General features: G+C 37.3%; 2 protein-coding genes across 2 annotated transcripts in view; one reads left to right on the top strand and one right to left on the bottom strand.

Moving 5' to 3' along the window:
• Positions 1-22,637, top strand: part of LOC124797873 (KICSTOR complex protein ITFG2-like) — a 51,741-nt gene extending 29,104 nt beyond the window's left edge. Inside the window, exons 4-5 of the mRNA XM_047260962.1 lie at positions 21,882-22,125; positions 22,288-22,637. Of these exons, the coding sequence (XP_047116918.1) occupies positions 21,882-22,125; positions 22,288-22,425 (382 nt within the window). The 3' untranslated portion in view covers positions 22,426-22,637. The remainder of the gene's footprint in view (positions 1-21,881; positions 22,126-22,287) is intronic.
• The window catches only part of LOC124797875 (protein stum), a 145,900-nt gene that overhangs the window by 27,968 nt on the left and 92,392 nt on the right, over positions 1-25,540 (bottom strand). The gene's annotated exons all lie outside the window — the stretch shown is intronic.

Here is a 25,540-nt window from a genome sequence, read left to right as displayed (position 1 = left end):
CCAACAATATTTTTTTAAAAAATTCTACCAATGTTACCCTTGGTAGAAATTGCCACTCTTGCTTTTTGTTTTCTAAATGCTGAAGCTACCCTGTCACTAATTGTACCATAGAATGGTAAACAAATGTACTTGTTATTTTAATCATCGCCTACATCAAAATTATTGTCATTCTTCCTTTTGTTCATACTATTTTTGTTATACATATTGTTGATGTAATTATGCAGGTAGTTGTTGACCTTAGTGCTATATTTTATTGTATTCAGCTCAGCTTCATGCCCTGTACTTAAAACTAGAATTTTTAACAACCAGTTAATGGTGCATGAAACTATATATATACATGTGTACTTTGCAGATCATTCTTAATTGCCTGGCAGTGTGTTCATTGAACCACCTTCGGATTAATTTTTTGTTATTCTACTCTTGAACAGCATGCAGAAAATACAAATACCTTTATCTTCCTGTGTGAGTCTGATTTCCCTTGTTTTATTATGGTGATCATTTCTCCCTAGGGGAGGTCATCATCAATAAAATATTTTGGTATTCGGAGGAGAAAGTTGGTGATTGAAATTTATTGAGAAGATCCCATCGTAGTGAGAAACATCTTTGTTTCAACGATATCCGCCCCAAATCCCATATCATGTCTGTGACACACATTCCCATATTCCTCAATAATACAAAACTTGCTGCCTTTCTTTGAACTTTCTTGATGTTCTCCTTTAATCCTGTCTGGTAAGGATCCCACACCACACAACAGTACTCAAAAAGAGGATGAACATGCATAGTGTAGACAGTATATGTGTTCTTTCCAATTTAAGTTGGTTGTAAGTGGAATTCCAAGGTATTTAGTTAAATTTACTGCCTTTAGATTTGATTGATTTATCATATATCCAAAGTTAAATGGATTCCTTTCGGCACTCATGTGGATCACCTCACACTTTTCATAATTTAGGATCAATTGCAAATTTTCACACCTTAGAGGTATCTTTTTGGAATTTGTTTCTATTGCCTGATAACTGTAGTAGATGATAAATGACAGCATCACCTGCAAACAACCTAAGATGGCTGCTCAAATTGTCTCCTAAATCATTTATATAGATCAGGAACAGAGGGCCTATAACACTGCCCTGAGGAACGCCAGAAATCACTTTTGTTTCACTTGATGACTTTTCATCTACTACTATGTACTGCTACCTCTCTGACAGGAAATCATGAATTCAGTTGCAGAACTGAGACGATATTCCATAAGTACATAACTTGATTACAAGCCACTTGTGAGGTGAGTGTCAAAAGCCTTCTGGAAATCTAGAAATATGGAATCAATTCGAAATCCCTTGTCGGTAGTACTCAACACTTTGAGTGAGCGAAGACCTAGTTGTGTTTCACAAGAACGACATTTCCTAAATCCGTGTTGACAGTGTGTCATTATAATGTTCTCTTCTAGGTAATTTTTAATGTTTGAATACAATATAAGTTCCAAAATCCTGTAATTTAGTGGATACTCCTATTGCTTTTCTTGAATGTTGGTGGGACTTGACAACTTTCCAGTCTTTGGATGTATCTTTTGTCAAGCAAGCGGTTGTATGTGATTGTTGAATACAGAGCTACTTCATCTGTATACTCTGAAAGGAACCTAATTGGTGTACAATTTGGTCTGGAAAACTTGCTTTTGTTAAGTGATTTTAGTCGCATCCCTACTCCGAGGACACCTACTTCTAAGTTACTCATGTTGGGAACTACTCGTGATTCGAATTTTGGAGTATTTACTTTGTCTCCTTTGGTGAAGGAATTTTGGAAGGCTGTGTTTAGTAACTCTGCTTTAGCACCACTATCATTGATACTATTTCCATTGATATCACACAGGTAAGTCATTGCTTGTGTCTTCCCACTGACATATTTTACATACAACCGAAATCTCTTTGGATTTTCTTTCAGATTTCGAGGCGAAGTTTCGTTGTGGAAACTGTTATAAGCATCTCACACTGAAGTCCTTGCTAAATTTCGAGCTTCTGTAAAATCTTGGGGATTTTGCATTTATTTAAATTTTGTGTGCTTTTTTTTTCATTGTTTCTGCAACAGCGTTCTCACCTGTCTTGTGTACCATGGGCGGGCTCAGCTCTGTCATTTGTTAATTAATTTGGTATAAATCTCTCAATTTCTGTTAATATTATTTCTTTGAATTCAAACCACATCTGGTCAACATTCACACTGCTAATTTGAAGGAGTGAAGAATATCTCTCAAGAAGGCATCAAGTGAATTTGTATCTGCTTTTTTTGAATAGATATTGTTTGTTATTTTTTTGGAGGATTTTGGAGTTGTGATATTCAATCTTGCTACAAAAACCCTGTATTCACTGATCCTTTTGTTCTTTTTGATGTTCATTATTTGTTCAGGATTACATGTTGCCAAGAGGTCAAGTATGCTTTCACAACCATTTACTATTCTATTCACTGATCCTTGTGTTCTTTTTGATGCTCATTATTTGTTCAGGATTACATGTTGCCAAGAGGTCAAGTATGTTTTCACAACCATTTACTATTCGAGTAGACTCATGAACTAATTGCTTGAAATAGTCTGCAGAGAATGCATTTAACACAATTTTGGAAGATGTTTTATGCATACATTTGGATTTAAACACGTATGTTCGCCGACATATTGAGGGTAAATTGAAGTCACCACCAACTTTTAATTGCGAGAGTTGGGCATGTGTTTGAAATTGGGCTCAAGTTTTCTTTGAACCTTTCGGTACTTGTATTCTCTGAGTTTGGAGGTTGGTAAAATGATCTAATTATTATTTTATTCTGCTTGCCAAGAATGATGTCTACCCATACTAACTCACAGGAACTATCTACTTCAATTTTGGTACAAGATAAGTTACTTCTAACAGCAACAAAAATGCCATGGCCAATTGTATTTAGCCTGTTCTTTCTGAACAGGGCCTTTTGCAAAAATTTCAGCTGAACTTATCTCCGGCTTTAGCCAACTTTCAGTGCCTCTAACAGTTTGAGCATCAGTGCTTCCTCTTAGTGCTGGGAGCTCTACTACTTTCCCAACACAGCTACAACACTTTATAACTGTTATACCAATGGTTCCTAGACTAACATTATTCCTGTGTTCAACCTGCACCCTTTGAGACTGAAGCCCTTTTTGCATTTCCCTGAGATCCTGTAACCTAAAAAACTGCCCAGTCCATGCCACACAGCCCAACAATACCATTAGCTACCTCCTGCATGTGGCGGTCTCCTGACCTATTTAGTGGAACCCAAAACCCCACCACTGTATAGCGTAAGTCGAAGAATCTGTAGCCTACATGCATGCGGAACTGTCTGAGCCTCTGATTCAGACCCTCCATTAGGCTCTGTACCAGAGATCTGCAGGCAATCTGGTCAACTATGCTGCAAATGTTGAGCTCCGCTGTCATCTTGCAGGCAGGGCTGGTAGCCTTTACGTCTTCTGATAGCTGCTCGAAACCAGAGAGAAGTTCTTCTGATCCAAAGCAACACACATCATTGGCACTGACGTGAGCCACCAACTTCAGTTGATTGCACCCTGTGCTCTTCATAGCATCTGGAAGGACCCACTCCACATCTGGAATGACTCCACCCGGTATTCACACGAAGTGCACACTGGCTTTCTTCCTCTCCTTGGCAGCCATGACCCTAAGGGCCCCCGTAATGTGCCAGACGTTGGAGCTCCAAACTACTAGTAATCCCTCCCTCTATGACTGCCTAGATCTTGCAGAGTCTGAGAGATTTTCTCTGAAACAGGACAAGTGACTGCTTCTGGCTGAGGGGCAGTGTCAGCCACAGACAGCACCTGGAACCTGTTTGTCAGACTAACAAGGGAGGCCGTATGTTCAGCCCCCTGGGAAGTCTTTTGCAGCCTGCCCCATCCCAAGGCGACCTACCACTTGACCATGGGTGAGGGGTCAACCTCAGGGCAAGTAGTAATAGGGCTGGCCCCCAGTGTGGACCGATTAGTGGACTCGTGGGTCATGCTGGATATCCCTATGGCTGGCCCACAACAGTGATGCCCATCCACTGCAGCCTCAGGCTGTGTAACCGAAGTCAACACAGCCTGGAGCTGAGAGCGAAGTGTCACCAACTTGGCTCACATCTGCATACAGGAATCACAGTCCTGATCCATAATAAAGACCATGGAAAACTACACTATACAGACAAACAAAGAAATGTTGACACATGCTGCAGAACTCTACTGTAGACACTGACGAAGATGCTAGAAGTATGTTTTGTGCTGACTTGGGAGGTTTGAGTTGTAATTTATGATACTGTTGGTATGGGTGCCTTTTCTGTAAATCTCAGAGGTATGTTCCTTGTGTAAAATATTGTTGTTCAAGTCTCAAAAGTTAACTGATCTGTTTGACCCCATCTCACATGTGTTTGATTTTCCTACATAGGCCAATGAACTTGTCAGTAATTTTTTCAACACATTTGTCGCTATCTCTATTCGTTAGCAAGGTATCATCATTGTATATGAATTCGTATGTTAGTTTACATGTCAAATCTGGATTGTCTTGGAAAAAGTTATTCTCTGAATGGTTGGTAAAAATATCGGCTAAAAGACCTGAAAGGGAGCTCTCCATACTTAAACTACCTCTGTGTAAAAGTATATCCCTATTGAGTTTAAAGTAATTATACTCCAGAAGTAATTTAAGCAACTTGTACTCCATGATTTCATCATTGGACAATTGTCAACATGTTCAATAGCCTGCATAGAAAAATCAGATTGACTTGTGAGAGGGAGTCAAGAAGATCAATTAACTTTTTAGACCTTAATATTACTCTCTTAATAGAGAAGCATGCTTTGGCATTTACAGGAAAAGCACCTGTACCAAAAGTATCATAAATTACAATTCAAACCACCTCATTCAGCCCAAGAAAGCATACTTAATTTTCACCATCAATCTGTTGTTAAAAATTCCACTTTCAAGTACAGGGCATGAAGCTGAGCTGAATACAATAAAATATATTGATAAGGTCAACAACTAGTCACATAATCATGTTGATGACACGTATAACAAAATAGTGAATAAAAGGCACAAGGAAAATGGTTTCAATGTAAGTTATGATAGCAATAACAAGTACATTTACTTACCATACTACGGCAAAATTAATGACAGGGTGGTCTGAGTTTTTAGAAAACAAATGGTAAATGTGGCTTTTCTACTACGGGTAATTTGGGTAGAATTTTAAAAGACAATGTTGGAAAAAGAAATCTTATCTATAGGTCACATGTCGATAAAACTGAATATCCTGACTGCAATGTTTGCTGTGTGGGACAAACTGATAAATGACTGGAAGCAAGATTCGGCGAACACGTCACATTAGATTGTAAAAATCTGGCAGACAAACATAACTTCGCTGCAACTGGACACAGTGCACTTGTTATGTTGTCACACATGAGAATGTTCCATCCATGTGAGAAGAAAGGATGTGTGGACCTGCTGGAGGAGTTTGAAATCTTCTGCCATCAAGCATCATCTCATGTGACACTACTTAAAGAGCAGGTGGCCATGATTAGCTCCCAGTTTGATTACACTCGTCCTAGATCACAGGTGAGAACAAAGTTCCCAGAGGCAAATGTAATTCTTTCCCACATTTTTAACACCAAACTCACAAGAGAGAACATTTTAAAGGAGACAGATTCCTGGCCATTCAACATACTGCTGATGGTACTATGACTTTTAGCACCACTCCTGTCTGCCTGAATTCCCTTTCTTGTATGTAATATGTATCACTGTTTTAATGAAATTTTATTTTTGTAGGTATTTGAACAAGAGGTTTCGTGTTTTTTAAATTATGTTCATTTGTAAAATGTACAACAGTAACTGGCTATTTCACGCAGTTACCACCATGTACAACTGTAGAACATTTCTTTTATGTATGTAAACATTTAAAAAGTGTAAAGTAAAAAATAAAATGATAAAACATATGAATTGTGAAGGTAAAATAAAAAATGCATGATGCATGTAAGGAGAGAATTGTAAATTGATATGGCATACTCTGAAGCCAGTTGCATTATAATTGTAAACAGCTGCCTCGGTGTGAACTGGACATCTGACTTGAACAGTCCTGTTGGAACTATGTGCATATACAGCTGTTTTAATGTTTTATTTACATTTACTGGTATTTATTTTATAATTGACTTGCATATAAAGCTTATGCTACTGCACACATAATAGGCATGCATGTTACTTCATTGTAACTGATTCTTCACATTTCTTAGCACTGAAAATGGTGACACAGTGACTGAAATCTAGATATGCAATGAACATCATTGCAACTGATTGCCGTACCTTTTACTACATCGAAAAAAAAAAAGAAATGTTTCAAAATTAATTAAATTAGATATAGTTCTGCTATATCATTTTGTGTGATCCACACAGTAACAGACAGACCAGAAGATTGATTCTGTTTTGTTTCACTTATTCTCCACAACTACATTCCATTGTCATGCTAAACAACTCTATGAGATGCAGTAGAAGTTGATGAATTGGATATAGTATTAGCCAAACTTTTAAGTAAGTGTAATTCATAAAATGAAGTATTGCAAATAGTGCAGATGCCTCTTGAACAAAGTTGACCTAATTTGCTTGGAAAGACCTCTACTGGTGACAGTAATTCAGAATGAACTATGTGTATACTTTTACTTCCCAAAGCAGAAACTGATATGAAGATATGCAAGAACAATTACTTATCAGCACAAAGTAGTTTTTATTTACTTGTATCTGAGGTGATGCACTGTCTAACAGCATTTACATTGCTACTCAGGACATGCAATATGACAATTTATTTGTCACAACAGGACAATAAAAATTGACTTTTCAGTAAGATTCTTTGCTCTTCTTAGTACTACATGTGGTCTATTTTGTTAACAAAGAAACATGTTATGGTGACAGATAAAAGAGTCTGAAATAATGTTACAAATGCTTGTCAAATATCTGCACATTGTACACAGTAAAAAGCACTAAATTTTGTATTATCATTTGTAGGAACAAGACCACAGATGTTATTTCATCTCTGCTCACTACTGCAATCTACATCCACTTCAACATGCTTACTGTAGTAAAGCCTTGGATTCTCTGTACAAATTCTGCTCCCACTCATCCCTGCATTATCAAATTAACTATTTTGTGATACCTGAAGATATGGCCCATCAATCTGTCCCTTATTTCTGTCATTAGTCATACAATCTACACATGTTACTTTCCGAATTCTTCTTTAGTAGCAAATTTCAAAAGCTGCTATTCTCATTTTGTCTTTCCTTAGACTTCTGAAATCCAAACAAATACTTATGGAAAATATTTCGTAACATGTCAGTTTATTTTATATATTGAAATATTTTTCTCCTCTCCTTAAAAAGTTTTCCGTCTACTGCCAATCTGCATTTTTCATTCTCTTTGCTTCTGATATTCTGTTATTTTGCCACCCAAACAGCAAAACCCAGTTTCTCTTTGCAGTGAATCATTTCCTAATCCAATTCTCATTGCATCATCTAATTTAATTTGACTACACTCCATTACCCTTGCTTTCCTTTAGTTGATATTTATCTTATAACCTGTATTCATCCTCATATTCCAAGTCGTTTATTGTCTCTGACAGAATTGTAATCCCATTGACAAAACTCAACAGGCAAGTTCTCATGCTCAAATTAATCTTGAGACTGAGAGCTGGCTGAAACCCAAAGTGGAAAGTTCGGAGGTATTTAGTGAGTTGTGGGACGTATAAATATTCCCTGTATTGAGGTCAAAGTTGAGTATGACAGTGAAGCTGTCTGGTCGTGTATAACAGGTGTAGGTGAATCCTAGTTAATTGTTGGATATTTTTACCGGCCACCAAATTCTGCTCTGACAATTCTAAAGTCATTCAAGGGAAGTCTACGGTCAGTGGCACCTAAATACCCAGATCACGCAATACTAGTTGGAAACGACTTTAACCTACTGAATATAGACTGGGATGTCTATGGATTCATTGTGTGGGGTACAGGCAGACAGTCATGTGAAATACTTTTGAACACATTTTCTGAAAACTGTCTTGAGAAGCCAACTCAGCAGCCCACATCCAATGGAAATATCTTAGACCTTGTAGCTACAAATAGGCTGGACCTTAATGACAATGTCAGTATAGAAATTGGGATTAGCAGTCATGTCATTATAGCTAGTATGACTACTGAAGTTAATAAATCAGTCAAGACAACTAGGAGAGTGTTTCTGCTAGATAGAGCAGATAAGCAGTTATTAGCATCTCACTTAGACATTGCCAATAAGATGGATGTAGAAGAATTATGGGCAAAGTTTAAGCAGATTGTAAATCGTGGTCGGAGAGTTATGTGCCTAGTAAGTGGATGGAAAAGATTCATCATGGTTTAATAATGAAATTTGGAGGAAGCAGAGGCTGTTGCACTCTTAGTTCAAAAGAGAAGGCACAAATGAAGACAAGCGAAGGTTTGTAGAGTCACAAGTCTGTGAAAAGATTTATGCATGAAGCATGCAACAACTACCACTGTCACACCTTAGCAAAAGATCTGGCAGAGAACCCAAGAAAATTCTGGTCTTATGTAAAATCACTAAGTGGGTCTAAGGCTTCCATTCAGTCCCTTGTTGACCAGTCTGGTGGCAATTGAAGATAGCAAAATGAAAGCTGAAGTTTTAAATTTCACATTCCAGAAAATGTTCACTCATTGGCTCCTTACTTCGCCTGTATTTATCGTGAATATCTTGCCTTGCACCAAGTCCCAAGTGACTGGAAAAAAGCGCAGCTGACTCCAGTTTATAAGAAGGAGAAAAGAATGGACCTGCAAAATTACAGACCAATATCCCTAACTTGGGTTTGGTGCAGAATCCTTGAACATATTCTCACTTTGAATATAATAAATTGTTTTGAGGCTGAGAAGCTTATTTGTATGAATCAGCATGGTTGTAGAAAGCGTCACTCATGCAAAACTCAGCTTGCCCTTTTCTCACGTGATATACTCAAACAGTGGATTAAGGGCAACAGGCAGATTTCATATTTCTAAATTTCCAGGAAGCATTTGACATGATGCCCCATTGCATGATGCATCAAGATAAGAGCATATGGAATAAGTGCACAGATATGTGAGTGGCTCAGAGACTTCTTAAGTAATAGAACCTAGTACATTGTCCTCAATGGCCAGTGTTCATCAGAGACAAGGGTATCAGGTATCATCAGGAGTACCCCAGGGAAGTGTGGTATGATCACTGGTTGTTCTCTAAGTAAATAAATGATTTGGTGGACGGCAGGGGGGGGGGGGGGCAGGGGGCAGGAATCTGTGGTTGTTTGCTGCTGATGCTGAGGTGTACAGTAAGATGCCGAAGTTATGTGACTGTTGGAAGATTTGGAAGATACAATACAACTTAGACAAAATTTCCAGTTGGTGTGATGAATGGCGGCTAGCCTTAAATGTGGTAAAATGTAAGTTAATGCAGATTAGTAGGAAGATCAAACTTGTTATGTTCAGATAAGTATTACTAGTGTCGTACTAGACATAGTCAAGTCGTTTAAATAACTGGGCATACCATTGCAAAGTGATATGAAATGTAACAAGCTTGTGAGAACTGTGGTAGGGAAGGTGAGTGGCTGAATTTGGTTTATTGGGAGGATTTTAGGAAAGAGTGGCTCACCAGTAAAGGAGACCGCATATAGTGTGCTTGTGCGATCTATCCTTGGCTACTGCTCCAGTGTTCGGGATCTATACCAGGTAGGAGTGAAGGAAGACATTGAAGCAGTTCAGAGTTTGACTGCTAGATTTGTTATCGTTAGAGTCGAACAACAGTTAAGTGTTATGGAGATGATTCAGCAACTCAAATGGGAAAGCCTGGAGGGAAGGCAAAGTTCTTTTCAAGAAACACTATCGAGAAAATTTAGTGAACTGACATTTGAAGCTGACTGCTGTACGATTCTGCTGCTGCCAACCTACATTGTGTGTAAGGACCATGAGGATAAGATATTAAAAATTTGGGTTCATATGGAGGCACATAGATAGGCATTTTTCCCTCATTCTATTTGTGATTGGAACAGGAAATAAAATGCCTAATAGTGGTAGACGTTACCCTCCCCCATGCGGCATACTGTGGCTTGTGGAGTATCTATGTAGATATAAATGTAGTGTATTTGAAGATAAGAATTACTCTGGTTATGCTGGTTTCTTTTAATGAAGTATTACAATCTGGTGCTGATCATGTAGTTCCTTGCTTCAGACACAGTTACAGAAATAAGTAAATATCCCTTAATAGTATACAGACTTTTAGGATCAAACTTATTGGGAGCTTTTGCAGTGGAGTCACTATGAGGGGCGAGGTGCACAATCACATCCAAAATGAGTGATTTTGCATACGAAATTTTACAGTTCTAACACGTCACTTTGCACTTTGTGTGCGAGACCCTGCAAGCCCACCACCCAGGCAGCATGATTGTGCATGTTGTTTACTACACTGATTAAACTGTAGCCTAGCTACAACATGATGTGTCTACTGACCATACTGTAGCTGGTTAACAGAGTAGAGAAATCATTGAAAGAAAAACCACTTGGATCCAAGAGTGTTTGTAATTTCTGCACAACTTTGTGTAGGTGACTACTAGAAGACAAAATTAAAGCACTTCCAGAAATGCCATAAACAAAACATTACAGTTGAAAATGATGCAGGTAGACTTCCCAGCTCTCTGCAGATTTATTGAAGGCAGTGAGCAGGAGTGGGGACACAGCCATAGCTACCAACTGATTTGGTACGTGCTGCTGAGAGATGAGCTGTAGGATAGCAGCTAGGGTAGCAGCTTGCTGTTCTTGGCACCTTTGCTCTTGAGCTGCAAACAATTGCTGTTGTAGTGACAGCTGTTGCTGCCAAAGTTCCAGAAATGTAGGATCTGTAACAGTGTCCAAATGTGTTGCTGAAAACATGGTAGGGTAAGTCCTCTTTGCAACTGAATTGTTTGCACCTCCATGTGAACAAAGCCAAGTTCATCCTGAGCGGGATACTGAGTGAACACCGAGAATGAAAAATAGGAAGTGAAGCTCCAAAGCTAGGTTGGTTTTCATATGGTGGCTAGATGTGATTGACAACTACACATGGCATACTGCACTAGAGCCGAGATGTGGATCATTATTATCCTGAGGCTGTCATTTGCTCACACCATGTGACTTGTTTCTGAGCCTGTGGTGGTGCTCTTGCTCCTGAGCTGTAACGCCTCAGAGCCACTGTTGATATCATTAACTGGTGCAGATATCAACGGGAGGATGGAGTTTGCACTATTTGGTCCTCCTAATTTAGGCTTTCCGCTGTTTTCATACATCATTTCAGGCAAAAGCCAGCAACAATTCTTCAAGGTGACAGCTAATCACCTGTCTTACCCTCTTAAAGCACTTATATATCCTTCATGAGTGTGTGTTATGAGCTACTTATTTTCATTGTGTTCTGATGACAGATCTTATATCATTGAGAGATGATTTGTGGATGAATAAATCAAATAAAATCAGATAATTAGTCTTAGGTACAAAAATTGGCAGTTGTGGTATAGCATAAATAAATGTAAAGTAATATAGATAAAAAATCCTTATATCATTTTACTACTTAATAAGCAATCAGTCACTGAGGCACCCTAACCCTCAAGTGTCTATGAGCATAAGTTGGGGGCAATATAAAGTGGACTGCGTTGACCTATCCATGGGGGAGGCAGATGTTAAAATGTGGTTCAGTGGAATATGGTAATCTTGTAACTCATCCATAGGAAAGGCTGAAAACCTCGTTTGACTAATTCTTCACTATTAATAATTAGTCTGGGACCATTATGAAGGTAAAATATCAGAAGAGACAGAGACAGAGAAGAAGCAAAGAGGAATTGCCCACTACTTTGTTTTTAGTTAATGTGTGAGTGTCGCAGGAATGCTCAACAAATGCCAGTGGGTAACTGTAACAGAAAGGCACGGTGCATACCAGAGAATCTTCTGTATGAATCAAGAAACTTGTGACTTTCTTCAATTTTTCTCTCATGTTATTGTTGCAAGGGGGGAAATTGGATAAATTTGGGTGTATACTAAGGGGTTGAGAGTTTTTCTTCTTGCACATTATCTGCGATTGAAATAACAAGGTTCAAAATGATTCTGGTACACCATGTACACTCCAACAGACATCGTATTGTGGCTTGTGGATTACATGTCTAGAGGTAAGAATGTCATCAACACACTGATGTTAGGCAGCAGCAACAGACCATCCAGGAAGCCATTATCATTTTATTTAAATCCAGTTATGAATTATATTAGTTATATTATTATATTAGTAGTATGAAAAACTAAGAACATTACTTCTTCACTATGTTAATTTTTGATTTATCTTCAAAGATATGGATAATGCTGTTAAGATAATTACATTTCTACAATTCAAGAAGTTAATCACTTCTCTGCTGTATCTTTAATCCTCTTCATTAAAAAGTGAAACTCCACGATTCTGATAATAAATCTATTTCATACTGGAACATTTGCAAATGAATTCCACAGATTTTAACATCATTTGCTGGGAATTTGAGCTTGCCTTGCACTGTGACATAAGAGTATTTAGTAATTCCTCCTGTCTCCTATAAATAATGTAAATTCCCTATAGTACAAATACAGTTATTGCACAGGCACATAACAAATTTTAGTTTGTAACATCAGGTGCATGTCAAGATTATAAATAACCTTCAAAATTATTGTTTTAACTCAATAACTCAAACTGCAAACTACTTAACTGAGTGTTGGATGTATTTTTGTATTACCATGCTAGTGTCATACCTTTGGTTGTTATTTTTTGCTAACGAATCTTTCTGTGCCTTGCAATTTCTAAATGTATATGGGAATTGTATATGTGTCCTAATCTCATTCTCCTTCCTCTCTCTGCCCACTTCTCCCTCCTCCTCCTCCTCCTCCCCCCCTCCCCCTCCCCCTCCCCCCCCCACCCACCCACCCACACTCTGTCCATCACCACCTCCTCCTTCTATATCTGACCCCCCCCCCCCCCCTCTCTCTCTCTCTCTCTCTCTCTCTCTCTCTCTCTCTCTCTCTCTCTCTTCCTCGCTCCCTCCTCCCCCATTCTCTGTCCATCTCCTCTTCCCTCATCTCTCTGGTATTATGCCTTGGTTACTGTTGTTGCTAATGAATCCTTGATTGGAAACTGAAGTCACTAAAAATGAATGGGTTAGTTGGGATCATTGTATGGGTGTATGAGAGACCTCTCCTGCTGCTGGACCTGGGGGGGATAGTGGCTTCAGTGACAGAACTTCACACTATTTCATTCTGCAAATGGGTATAATTACAAAGTTTTGGGTGATTCAGATTCTGTAGTGATATTCTAATCATAAATCAATAAGCCATAAATACAACTTTCCTGTTTTCTGTTAAAACTGATTGTGAGGAAGAAAATGAAACAGCACATAGTTTTGCATAAAATATTGTTTAAAATTATGTATGAGGAGAAAAAATATATGTGGAAGAAGTAGTTTGTCTAATGGTTTAAATGCCCTGCTATAGTAGTTAAAACTATTTGTGGGAAAGAACTGGGAACCACACATTTTCACAGCACAGTGTAGTACAGCATTTTCTTTCCCACAGTTGGGTTTCACAGAAAAACTGTACACTGTTGCTTAAAAAGATATATAGTGTATATTTGTCTGTATATAATGTAAAAATGTCAAGTAAATCAGTCTAGAAATTTTTGAGATTTTTGCTACTGGCATTTCCCCCGTACATACAATCTTTATGTTATTTCGTAGACAGTGTAGGAATAGATTGCTACATACTGTAAAGATGACTTATTAAGTTTCAGGCAGATGCAATTCAAGACACCTACTTATTAGCTTTCAGCCACAACCTTCATCAAAAAAAGACAAACACACACCATTTGTTCACACAAGCAAGCACACCTCATGCACAAATGACCACCAGCTTTGGCAGCTAAGGCCAGAATGGCATTCTGGCTTCTGTTTGTTTCATAAAATAAAGGCTTATCTAGTTTTGAGGGTGTCTCCAATAGACTATTAAAAATTTGTTCCCATGTTATAAACCCAGTATTATATGAAATATGTAGCGCATCACTAACTCGAGTCGTTTTTTCCAGAGCGACTGAAATAAGCTGTTGTTAATCCCCTCTTTATGAAGGGTAATAAGAGAGGTGTCAATACCAACATGTTTCACTGTTGACATCATTCTCCAAAATTTTTGGAGAGATGATGTTTTCTAGAATAGTATATCACCTTAGCAACAACAGTATCTGTAGCAGATCACAATTTGGGTTTTAGAAGGGTTGCTGTACTGAGAATCCGGTAGGCAATTTTTGCGACCTCTCTAAGGCATTTGCCTGCGTGTGTCACAGTATTCTCGTAGATAAATTGAAGTTTATGGGACTGAGGGTATAGTCAACCAATGGATAATGTCATATCCAGCCAAAAGAATGCAGTAAGTTATACTTAGCAATTCAAGCAGTATAGTCCATTGACATAATTCTGACTCAGGAGAAATCACACATGAGGCTCCACAAGGTTCAATCTTAAGTCCACTACTGTTCCTCATGTATGTGAGCGATCTTCCATCTAGTATACAAAAAACAGAATTAGTCATTTTTGCAAATGACACTATATCATAATCAATCCAAACATATGTATATAAATGGAGAACAGTTCTTAAAAGTATCATTGACTGGTTTTCTGCAAAAGGTCTCACCTTCAATTTTAAAAAGATGCAACATATTCAATTCTACACATCTAGAGTTATTCATCATTGATAAGTGTAACACATGGTGAGGAAATAATAAATAGGGTAGATACTTCAAAATTCTTAGGGTCCATGTTGATGAGAATTTAAATTAGAAAAAAAAAAAAAAAAAAAAATTGGAACTCCTAAAACAACTTAGTTCAGCATATTTGTGCTTAGTATCATTGACAATCTTGGGGGGAGACAAACAAATAAGCTCACATTTTGCAAATTTTCATTCAATAATGTCAGATGAAATAATGTTAGCAAAATATTTCATCAGTTCTTGGTGTAACAACATTATAATAAATGAAAAGCACTAGTTTGCTTTTGTTGTACAGTACTGTAGAACAAAAGCAAACTAGCACTTTTCATTTATTGGAATACTGTTCTGGGCTAATACAGCTTTAAGGAAGAAAGGTTTCATTGTGCAAAAACATGGTGTTAGAATAGTATGTGGTGCACACCCATGATCATCTTGTAGACATATGTTTAAGGAGTTGGACATTCTGACTACAGCTTCACAGTATATTTATTCCCTCATGAAGTTTGTTATAAATAAATCACTGCAGTTCAAAAGGAACAATGAGTTTCATAATTACAATGCCAGAAGGAAAAGTGACATTCATTACTCCACACTAAGGTTGTCTTTAGCACAAAAAGGGATGCATAGTGCTGCAACAAAAATTTTTGATCACTTACCCAGTGATATAAAATGTCTGAAGAACAGCAAAGTAAAATTTGAAAACAAAGTGAGAAAGTTTCTCCTTGACAACTACTCCTATTCCATTGAAGAATTTCTATTACTGTAAAGTGTAAAAGGTGGTGGATAACAATTACTAACACACATCCATATATCTTTTTTTGTTAAAAAAAGACAAACATAAGAAATTTTTAATTGTAACCGCATGTACAAATTAATTTGCATTGTGAACATAAAAGGACTCATTCCACATCCTTATGATATATCGTGAAAAATGATCCATTGAACATGTGACTGACTAACTAACTAACTAACTAACTAATAACTAACTAACTATGGTAGTCCATGCAGTGCATAGTTCATGCAGTGCGATGACCACTGTGTTCAGATGTTGCAGTGGTCAGCGCATCTGCATAGTAAGCAGGAGACCTGGGTTTGAATCCTGATCCAGTTCAACTTTCCCCATTGACTTAATCAATACTCCCTGGCAGCTAATGTCATTAATTCTTTTATGTCTTGATTTATTGTAGCTGCAGGATAAAAATGGGGTCTGTTCTTTCGGACATATCTGAAAGAACAGATACCACACATATGTATATAGTTTCTTATGTACCTCACATGATGCTATTACTTGTGCAAGATGGTAGCTTTAATTTTACCGGACACTCTACTACTAGTCATCTGCAAATAAATGAAACTTCGCTGCCTCACCTCAACCCCCCCCCCCCCCCCCCATTTCTGACTGAGAATCTCTATGTATCGCAGTATTTAGTGTGTTACGGTTTTATGATGTTGTAGTATTGTTGTGTTAAAGTACTTTTTCTTATTGTGCTGTGAAACACGCATTTTTGTATAGCTTATCAGTCGAGCATGAAGTTTCTGCCACCATTTCACGTGTTGTTGTAGCTATGTGGTGGTAATTTGTTTTGTTTCATGTTTGGTTGGGGGCAGCAAGAGATTTAAAGTGTTTTTAGCGTTTGAGATGGTGTACATATAAAATTAATTTATGGTACAGGCTATTATTGAATTTGAGAGTTTTTAGATAAGTTTCTGAGTTTGTTGGGTGGTGGTTCTGTGCTGCCAGATGATCAGCAAATGTTGAGTGGGAGCTATAATTTTTCAATGCTCTGAGGTTTTCTGTACATCTGATGTTAAGATTGCTACATGTTAGGCCCATGTATACAGACTGACAGTAGTTACATGTTAATTGGTATATACCAAAGTGGCTATATTTGTTGGTGTTTGGGATATGTGTTCCAACTCTGTTCTTTTTTATGTTGTTAGTTTGGTATGCTACATTGAGGCCTTGTCTCCTTAGTTCATTGCCCACCCTGTGTATAACTTTGTTGTTGTATGTCATAATGTGTCATTTGTTGTTTGCTGTCTGCTGATTTGTACGGTTTTGCATTGTGGCTGTGTGTTTTGTGATCATATTGTCTGTTTCTGTATTCTGTTGTTTATTTTATCTACTGTCTTTGCATCGTAGCCACTCTCCTGTGCAATTTGCTTTATTGTGTTTAGTTCTTGTATGTACTCATGTTTGTTCGTAGGTGTTCTGTTCAGTCTGTGTGGTAAACATCTGAAACTGGATTGTTTTTGGATTGTGGGATGATTGGATTGGATGTGAATAATTGTGCTGGTGGTTTCCTATAAATTGTGAACTCATGTTTGTTATTTCTCTTGTGTATTACGGGTAGAAGAAATTCAATCTTTCACCCGCCTGTCTCTCAGTAGTGGACTGTATTTGTGGAGGAATAGTGTTTATATCATCATGAAGTTCTTTTGTCTTTTAGACAAATTATATCATCTACATATTTTTTACTGCTGTGGTTTATCAATTTTGTTAAAGATTTGATTTCCTGTGTAATTTATGAACATGTCAGCTAGGAGGCTACCAATTGGGGCCACAAGAGAAACAACAAACATGAATTAACAATTTATAGGAAACCCAGAACCACAAGCACAATTATTCACAACCAACTGAATCACTTCATAATATGTAAACAAGCCAGTTTTAGATACGTGCTATGCTGACTGAACAGAACACCTGCAATCAGTCATGACTACATGGAAGTAGTAAATACAGTAAAATAAAATGAATAATAGACTGGCTACTATGCAAAGGCAGTAGATAAAATAAACAAAAAAATACCAAAATAGGCAAAACATAATCAGGAAACATGCACTCAGATACAACACAATCCACAACAAATCAGCAGATAGTAAGCAATAAATGGTCTGTAATGACTTACAACAATGAAGTTAGACACAGGTTGGGCAGCATATTAAAGAGACAATGTCTCAACATAGCATATCAACCCAACAACACAATTCAGAAAGACTTGGAAAATACTGACAAATATCATCAGTCTGTCATAAATCAGTGAACCTGTAATTGCTGTCAGTCTGTGTACATGGACCAAAGCTGTAGGAATTGTAAAACGAAACGCACAGAACACCCAACATTCACTGATCACCTGAGAGCACAGAATCACCACCCAATGAAAATAGAAACTGATTTAAGAGTTCCCAAATTAACAAAAGAAGAAAATTATCGCATCCACAAATAAATAGTACGAGAAAAGTAAGTACTGTGGAGGAACATTGTTGAAGACTGGACGTTTCATATGGCAGCAGCACTTTAAATCACATTCCAAACCCCTAACAAACATGAAACGAAACAAATGAACACCGCATAGCTACAACATAATGTGAAATTATGGCAGAAACTTTGTGCTTGATCGACAAACTTAACAAAATGTGTTGTGCTGTGCTGTGTAGTCATACAGTGTGATTGCCGCACGTAAGACACAGCTGCCGCCTTCTCAAGCACTGTGTGCCAGTGCTCCAGTGGCATCAGCGCAGCATACTTCAACGTGCTCACAGTGGGGGCACCACAAGAAATCCTGCTATCATACTGCTGGAGTTGACAGAGCCAATCAGGATGCAGCCCCAAGTGATTAAGTCACGTTGTCGCAGCCCAGAAGGCGAGTTGTCTTGTGGGCCTCCTGGAGTATGTAGCAGATCTCCTCTCGGTCGCGACACTGTTACTGTGATAGTCTTTATGGGAGATGAACCTTGGCTATGAACCTTGACATGAGTGATTACACTGAGTTATGTTTCACCTTGTTTTCAGAATAAATCTTCGAAGCTGTAATTATTTCCAATTTGCCATTTGGTAGTTCTTACCTGGGACACATCAAATTGTATGTTTAATGACAACAGAAAAAGAAACAAGAACTTTAATGCAAAACATGCAAATAAAAAACACAACAACATTGAAAAACCGTAAGAAGCATGCTAAATAATTCTATGTCTAGTGATTCTGAGTAGCATTTGAATGACAAACAGAAAATAGAAAACATTTCATTTTTTTGCAGATGACTGTTTGGTAGAGCCACATGTAAGCTATGTTAGCAAATATATATGCATGTATATTTAATATAAAACTAATACATTTAAACATATTGGAAATGAACAACATGTAATGCCTCAACTCAGTGACATGCCTTAATGTTATATTGTTTGTAAGCTAGTGTCACATATATGACACCTAATGACGACTTCCTTTTGTAAATGTAGATACTTTTGCACCATAACATGTATCAGTAATGTTTTGGAAAGAAAATAAACAAAAAATCATAAGACAAACGTAAGTAAAACTGTGTCTTGCATAAGATGGAATCTACATCTACATCCATACTCCGCAAGACACCTGACGGTGTGTGGCGGAGGGTACCTTGAGTACCTCTATCGGTTCTCCCTTCTATTCCAGTCTCGTATTATTTGTGGAAAGAAAGACTGTCGGACTTCATGTGGACTCTACTCTCTCTGATTTTATCCTCATGGTCTCTTCGCGAGATATATGTAGGAGCGAGCAATATACTGCTTGACTCCTCGGTGAAGGTATGTTCTCGAAACTTCAACAAAAGCCCGTTCCGAGCTACTGAGCATCTCTCTTGCAGAGTCTTCCACTGGAGTTTATCTATCATCTCCATAATGCTTTCGCGATTAATAAATGATCCTGTAACGAAGAGCGCTGCTCTCCATTGGATCTTCTCTATCTCTTCTATCAACCCTGTCTGGTATGGGTCCCACACTGGTGAGCAATATTCAAGCAGTGCGTGAACAAGTGTACTGTAACTTACTTCCTCTCCAGTTTTTCCTGTTACGGTATTGTGCATGGATTTTGAATTTACTCGCTAAATTTTTGCAATCTTTTATGAAGGTTATTGTTTGGCAAAAATTGAAAAAAATTATTTGGGACATGGTTAGTGGGGAAGACTTAATACATATTGCAAAAAAAAAAAAAAGCAAAAGCTTTCATATGAGATTTACATTTTTTTTACAACACTATTTCCTTAAATGCTTGCTGTAAACAAATTACTTGACCTATTTCTGAACTGTAGTTTTTTTAACGATAAAAAATGATAAATTTCAAAAGAGTAGTGATGTAACGTCTGTGTAGCGTCACCCTATGGTTACATGCAAAACGAAAAGGCAACAGTTGCACCACCCAGTTACTGAACATGCAGGTTGCAGGTCACACTATATCAGTGACTTCAATATGAGCTTCAGTACCCTTGCAGTTGGGAATTGTCCCCCCCCCCCCCCCCCCCCTCTCACCCTCTGAAAAAAATCCCCCAGTATCATCTTCCCTGAACTGCTTAGCTGGGAACTGTACTTCCAGCATATTCACCATTCTTGCAATCCCTGTGGCCTTAAAGTTTGTTGGTCTCCTTCTCACTCCCTTATCCTTACTCTCTTGTCCTCTGCCACACCAACCCTTCCCAGTCCTAAACTTGTACTTCTCATCCCTCGCTACCTCCTGCCCCCTCTCCCCTGGCATCATGCCTCATCACATGGCTCCAATTGCTTTCCTGTCCGTCCCTTGCTTCGTTGCACCTAACCCTTCCTGCCATCCAGCTACCTCATACCTATCCTCTCATAGTGACACTAGAAAAAGATAGAGATAGCTCAAAAGTGAATAACATCTCTGTACTGTTACATGTTTCTGAGTACTAACCTTAATGTCTTTTCCCATTTTTTTAATAACTTTCCTAACTGTGTTTCAGACTACTTTGCTAATGCTTCTAAGTCGGTACTCAAGTTAAGATGTATTGAGTAGACTTTTAATAAGTTTATTGCTTTACCAACAGCTACCTCTTCACTTATTCCAATAAATAGCAATCTTGTCCATCCCAGTGACTAATGCGAGCAGTTCATTTTATAACCGTATTTGTTGTCACTTGCAAGTTCTTATATGATACTGCTGGCTGCAGTTGTAATGTATAAATTATTTAGTCAAAGGTGGCTACTACATACTTATTCACATTTGTGTATTTATAGCCAGTTGGTAATGTTTGCATCACACTGAAATCCTAGAAGGAAATGCACATTAAAAGTTTACCATTTTGTTGCTGGTAATTTCACTGTTAACAAAAGTCTGAAATAGCAATTAATATTTTCTCACAAGGCATCGGTATGTAATGTGGACAGTAGTGACTCTAATTCCTTGATGAGCAGTTGGAATTACTTTCATATACACTGATGGGACTCACTGTATTGTGCTATGTGATCTGACTGTCAAGAATCCTTTGTCCAGTCACACATCATTCATAAATGATTTTTTCTTAATTAGTCATTGATGATGTACTTTACCAAAATCACATATTAAGTAATAACCTATGTTTTAGATGGAAGAGACAAACTTTTTTTCCAAGTAACTTTTTATAATTTTTTACTTGTCTGATGCATTGCATAATTTGGCCAAAAACAGAACTGGTTCAGTTGCGTATTTTATATAGAACTTCACAGCCATGTCTGTGAGTTGTTGGGCATTGTTGATTTTAACAATTTTCATTGCTTTTTAGTGACACTAGTGCTGGTGCATATGTGACTTACTTTTCCAATGAAATAGAATTACTTGATTTGCAAAATGACACTTGAAATTAGAATTCAGCAGTTTGGCATTTGTTCATTTTGTCAAATAGATCATTGAGAAATGTCAGACATATGCCCAAAATATTTAGAATTTTAGGAATGATCCTATAATAAGGTTATACTGTGGCAATCATAGAAGACCTTGTGCATTGTCTTTGTGGTAGTAAAAAATGCATATTTTTGCCCTTTTTTATGCTGATTGTGCAGCAGGTGCTGTTATGAAAGAAATGTTTTAGACTTTCTGCTAAGCTCAGAACATATGCTAAATGCTGTAATGATGGCCATGCTTGGAATGTTTTCTTCTTCAGAGCAGATATGGTAAACAGGAAGTACTAGAAGGTAGATGCAGCATAATTAGTGTTAGTAGCTCCTGCTCTGAAGAAGAACATCTGTCTGAAAGTGTAACAGTCATCACCACTTATTGTGCACCTCTCCACTAAACAGTGAGCATTTGGGTAATATTGTATGTAATTTTTTCCTCAGGTCCATTCAAGTTGATCATCAGTTATTTTCATTAACAAAGCTGTCTCTAACGGGTGGAAATGGAGGAGGAGATAACATTGTTGCCTGTTCTTGGGATGGACAAACTTATATACTGGACCAGGAGAAACAGAGTGTTCGCTTTCAACTTGATGAACATGTCTGTGGTTTCTGTTCAGGCTACTATTCCATAACCCTGGACCATCCACCATCCCCCTGTCTAGTTTATACCACATTTACTAACAAGGTAGTGTAAAATGAATTTTTTATATATGTTTTGGTAAAACTTATGTTAATAATATATTTAAAGTTTTGTGAGGTTTGTGGTAAATAAAATAATAGTACAGCATGAATTAAACATCATGTAAGATGCTACAAATATAGAAAGTTCGTTTATTTTATGTTGCAGATATATGTTTACTATGATGTAAAGATTCCTGGCATGGTGATGAAAAGTTGTGTCCCATATGGAAACATTGGCTTGAAACTAGACAACAAACAAAGAAGGGAGTTAACAGAATGGATACTGTATGGGAAAAAGAAATGATGCAACATGCAGAAAATAACTCCTATCCTGGTTAGAAAAAAAAGAGACATACTGTTTTTTGCTGGTTAAAAGTAATGTTACATGTGATAACAGATGCCTTTATTGTTAACACTAAATATCTAAAGTTTGTTGATATTCAGTGTATTTTACTTTTGTAAATTCCAGATGTTGAACTAAATATTATGGAATAAAATTATATTTATTTTGCAGTATATTTATTGTTTTTCATTCTTAAATGAAACATTTTGGTGGGATACATAAAGAATGACAGACGCATTTGGTTTAACTGAAGTGTATGTCCCTTGTTCCATATATAAATGTTCAGCAGTTATGATCAGATACCAGGCTGAGTTCCAGTGAAGAAACCTATGGGCATTTAATTCACTCACTAAAGAACTTCCTTACAAAACCTTAGTCTGATCAGTTCTTGAATTTGCCAGTTGGAGGCCATTCTCAGGTAGCATTAATAGATGAGATAAAAAAGATCCAGAGAGAAGCAAGTAAGTTTGTCTCTTGTTTATTTAGTAAGTGCAAGAGGATCATCAAGGTTATTATGCAAACCTAGTGGTATTACTTCCTCTCATGAAAAGACAGTATTGGCAAAGTCAGAGAAATTTGAAGTTATCGAGTCTTATTGACACTTGTTCTTCCTGTACACAACCCATGAATGTAACAGCAAAAGGAAGTAAATGACAGTGATACTCTAAGCATCTTTCACTTTTTATCATAAAGTGGTTTACAGACTATGGATGTTAGGTCAAAGAGCTACATCAAATACTCATAAGAAAATAGTTTGGTTAAAAAGTGCATTCACTGAGGTCATCCTTCATTATTGCAATGATCTGTAACTATTAAAGGTGATACTGTTCTCTGCACAACAGGGAAGCCATATAGATAAACGTATCTGCTAATAAATTGAATATGCCTGGGATTCAAGCCGTGTCAAGTGGTTTACTGCCTACGAGCTTTTGGCAGAGATTTGTCTGCCACTGTCAACTGGTTGACTGTCATGTGAATGAATGCCACTACTGTGCTGCTATAGCCATGCTGCTACCAATGATGTCACTGGTGCCCACTCTCGCACCATATATGGCAATGTATTGGTTGCGTGACTGCCGTGCCCACTTCAACTCCCCAATCACAGGATTGCGTGATGTACTCAGCTGCAATCCGCCATCTTTATTGAGGGTGTTGTATGAAATTTTGATCTCTGTTGCATCATTTTTTATGGTATCCCAGAAGCAGTTGGTATGTTTAATAAATAATAGAAGTATCGTCAAATGCAATTCGGTGTCAGTTTTCTAGTGTATGCTCTGCAAAGCTGATTTTTCAGGATAGTGTAGGTGGAAACAACTTTCATGTTCTATGCAGCACTGTTCAATAGTGTGGACGGTCAAACCAACATAAAACTTCCCACACCCACATAGTATTTTGTATATTCCAAGTGTTCTGAGGCCTACTTGTCTTTCACAGGCTTCATTTGTTGCTGGGGGCCTGAAGACTTGAGTCGATTTTATGTTTCCTTAGAAGCTGTCTAATTTTCCCTGTGATTCTGTGTAGTTCTCCAGAACTGAGTACACAGTTTGGTCACTCCTAGGATTTTTATCTGTCACTTATCACTTCTTTCGTCACTGAAGGGTTTATTAATGTGCCATAATTGGTGAGATAAGTCAGTTCAGAGGTTAGAGGAAGCCAACAGCATTTCACCTCATACAACCCTATGCCTAGTGAGGCACTGTGTTATTAAAACCAATATTTTGATGGATAAAAGCTTTACTATTTCTTGTGTTTGGTAAGTAGAGTACCACTACACCAATATTCGTATTTAAATTTTTCCCGTATCACTATCGTTCCATATTTATATAACAAAATTTCACTGCCATCATCATATTGCACAGTTTTTTTTGCAATGGTTTAAATTGTGATTGTTTCATTGATATTGAATTATAATATATTGCATTGTAACATCATGCCCTTCTTTCATGCCTTTTGACATCTTTGAAATTTCACCCAAAAAATCCATGTAATTGTTTGTGCACCACCAATGTAGGCAAATTGTTTAGCCATGATTGCCATTATCAATGATCAGTGGTCTTTTGTGATGACAGTACACATCCATGCTGCTTCTGTATATTTTTTAATGTTATCTGTCCACCTTCCATTAGGTAGTCATCTCAGTCATTTCTTAAATCTTGAAACCTAAGAGAAGACTTGGTTTATCAACCACCTATTCACCTAACTATAAGTCCCATGCACCTCCATTTAACTTTTATTATAATTATAATTATTTCATTCTGCTCTAATCTATTCTCTGATCCCTTACTTTATTTTCCTACACCATGCAGGAATTTAAAATGTGTGTCTGTCTATCACTCACGCTGCAACTGTCAGTTTTTTAATGGTATCAACAGGAAAAGTCTCTCTCTCACTGCTGTGTGTCAAAACTGGTGGTTCATGAGGACTGTGAACATATTAAAAGGCTAGTTTTGAAAACCCTATTTAGCTTACGAAGAGCACTCCAGAGTGGGTCATATCTGCTCATCTTTTTATTTTGGTAGCTATCCATTCAGTTTTCATTTTTCAAATATCCTAAATAAAAAGCCCCATTAATTTATTCTGTGATTTCATTATTAATTTAAACTATTTTATTTTGTATGTATTAGTTGTAGATTATTTTAGTTGATTATAATTGATTTTTTGGCTACCTGATGGCTTGTTCTATAAAGTTCTTTTATTTGTGATTTAAGTTTATCTGCACTTGAGGCAAACAGCAAAATGGAAACTGCAGGAATGGTGTACATATTCTTCAGCAATAGTAACAAAGATTGGCTCAATGCCTTGTTTCTGTTAATTCAGATTTTGTTGAGATTGAGACAAAAGATCAATAAAATTCTGTTAATATTAGGAACTGTGGTATTCCATATTTATTTGTTGCATTATAATTTTCTTCACTGCTTGCAAATGTTTTGATGGGTCCAGTTTTAAACACAACTTTCTATTTACTTTGATTAATATTCAATGTGTTTCCAGTGTGGCTGGTGATAATTTTAGTGAATATATCACATGTTTGTCTTGTTTGTTTCCTTTCTTGTGAAATGGGACAAATATAGCATTT

Source organism: Schistocerca piceifrons, chromosome 5 (genome assembly GCF_021461385.2).
Source record: "Schistocerca piceifrons isolate TAMUIC-IGC-003096 chromosome 5, iqSchPice1.1, whole genome shotgun sequence".
NCBI classification, from domain to species: Eukaryota; Metazoa; Arthropoda; class Insecta; order Orthoptera; family Acrididae; genus Schistocerca; species Schistocerca piceifrons.
The sequence above is the reverse complement of the archived record's forward strand: the minus strand, read 5'-3'. Positions and strand labels throughout refer to the sequence as shown.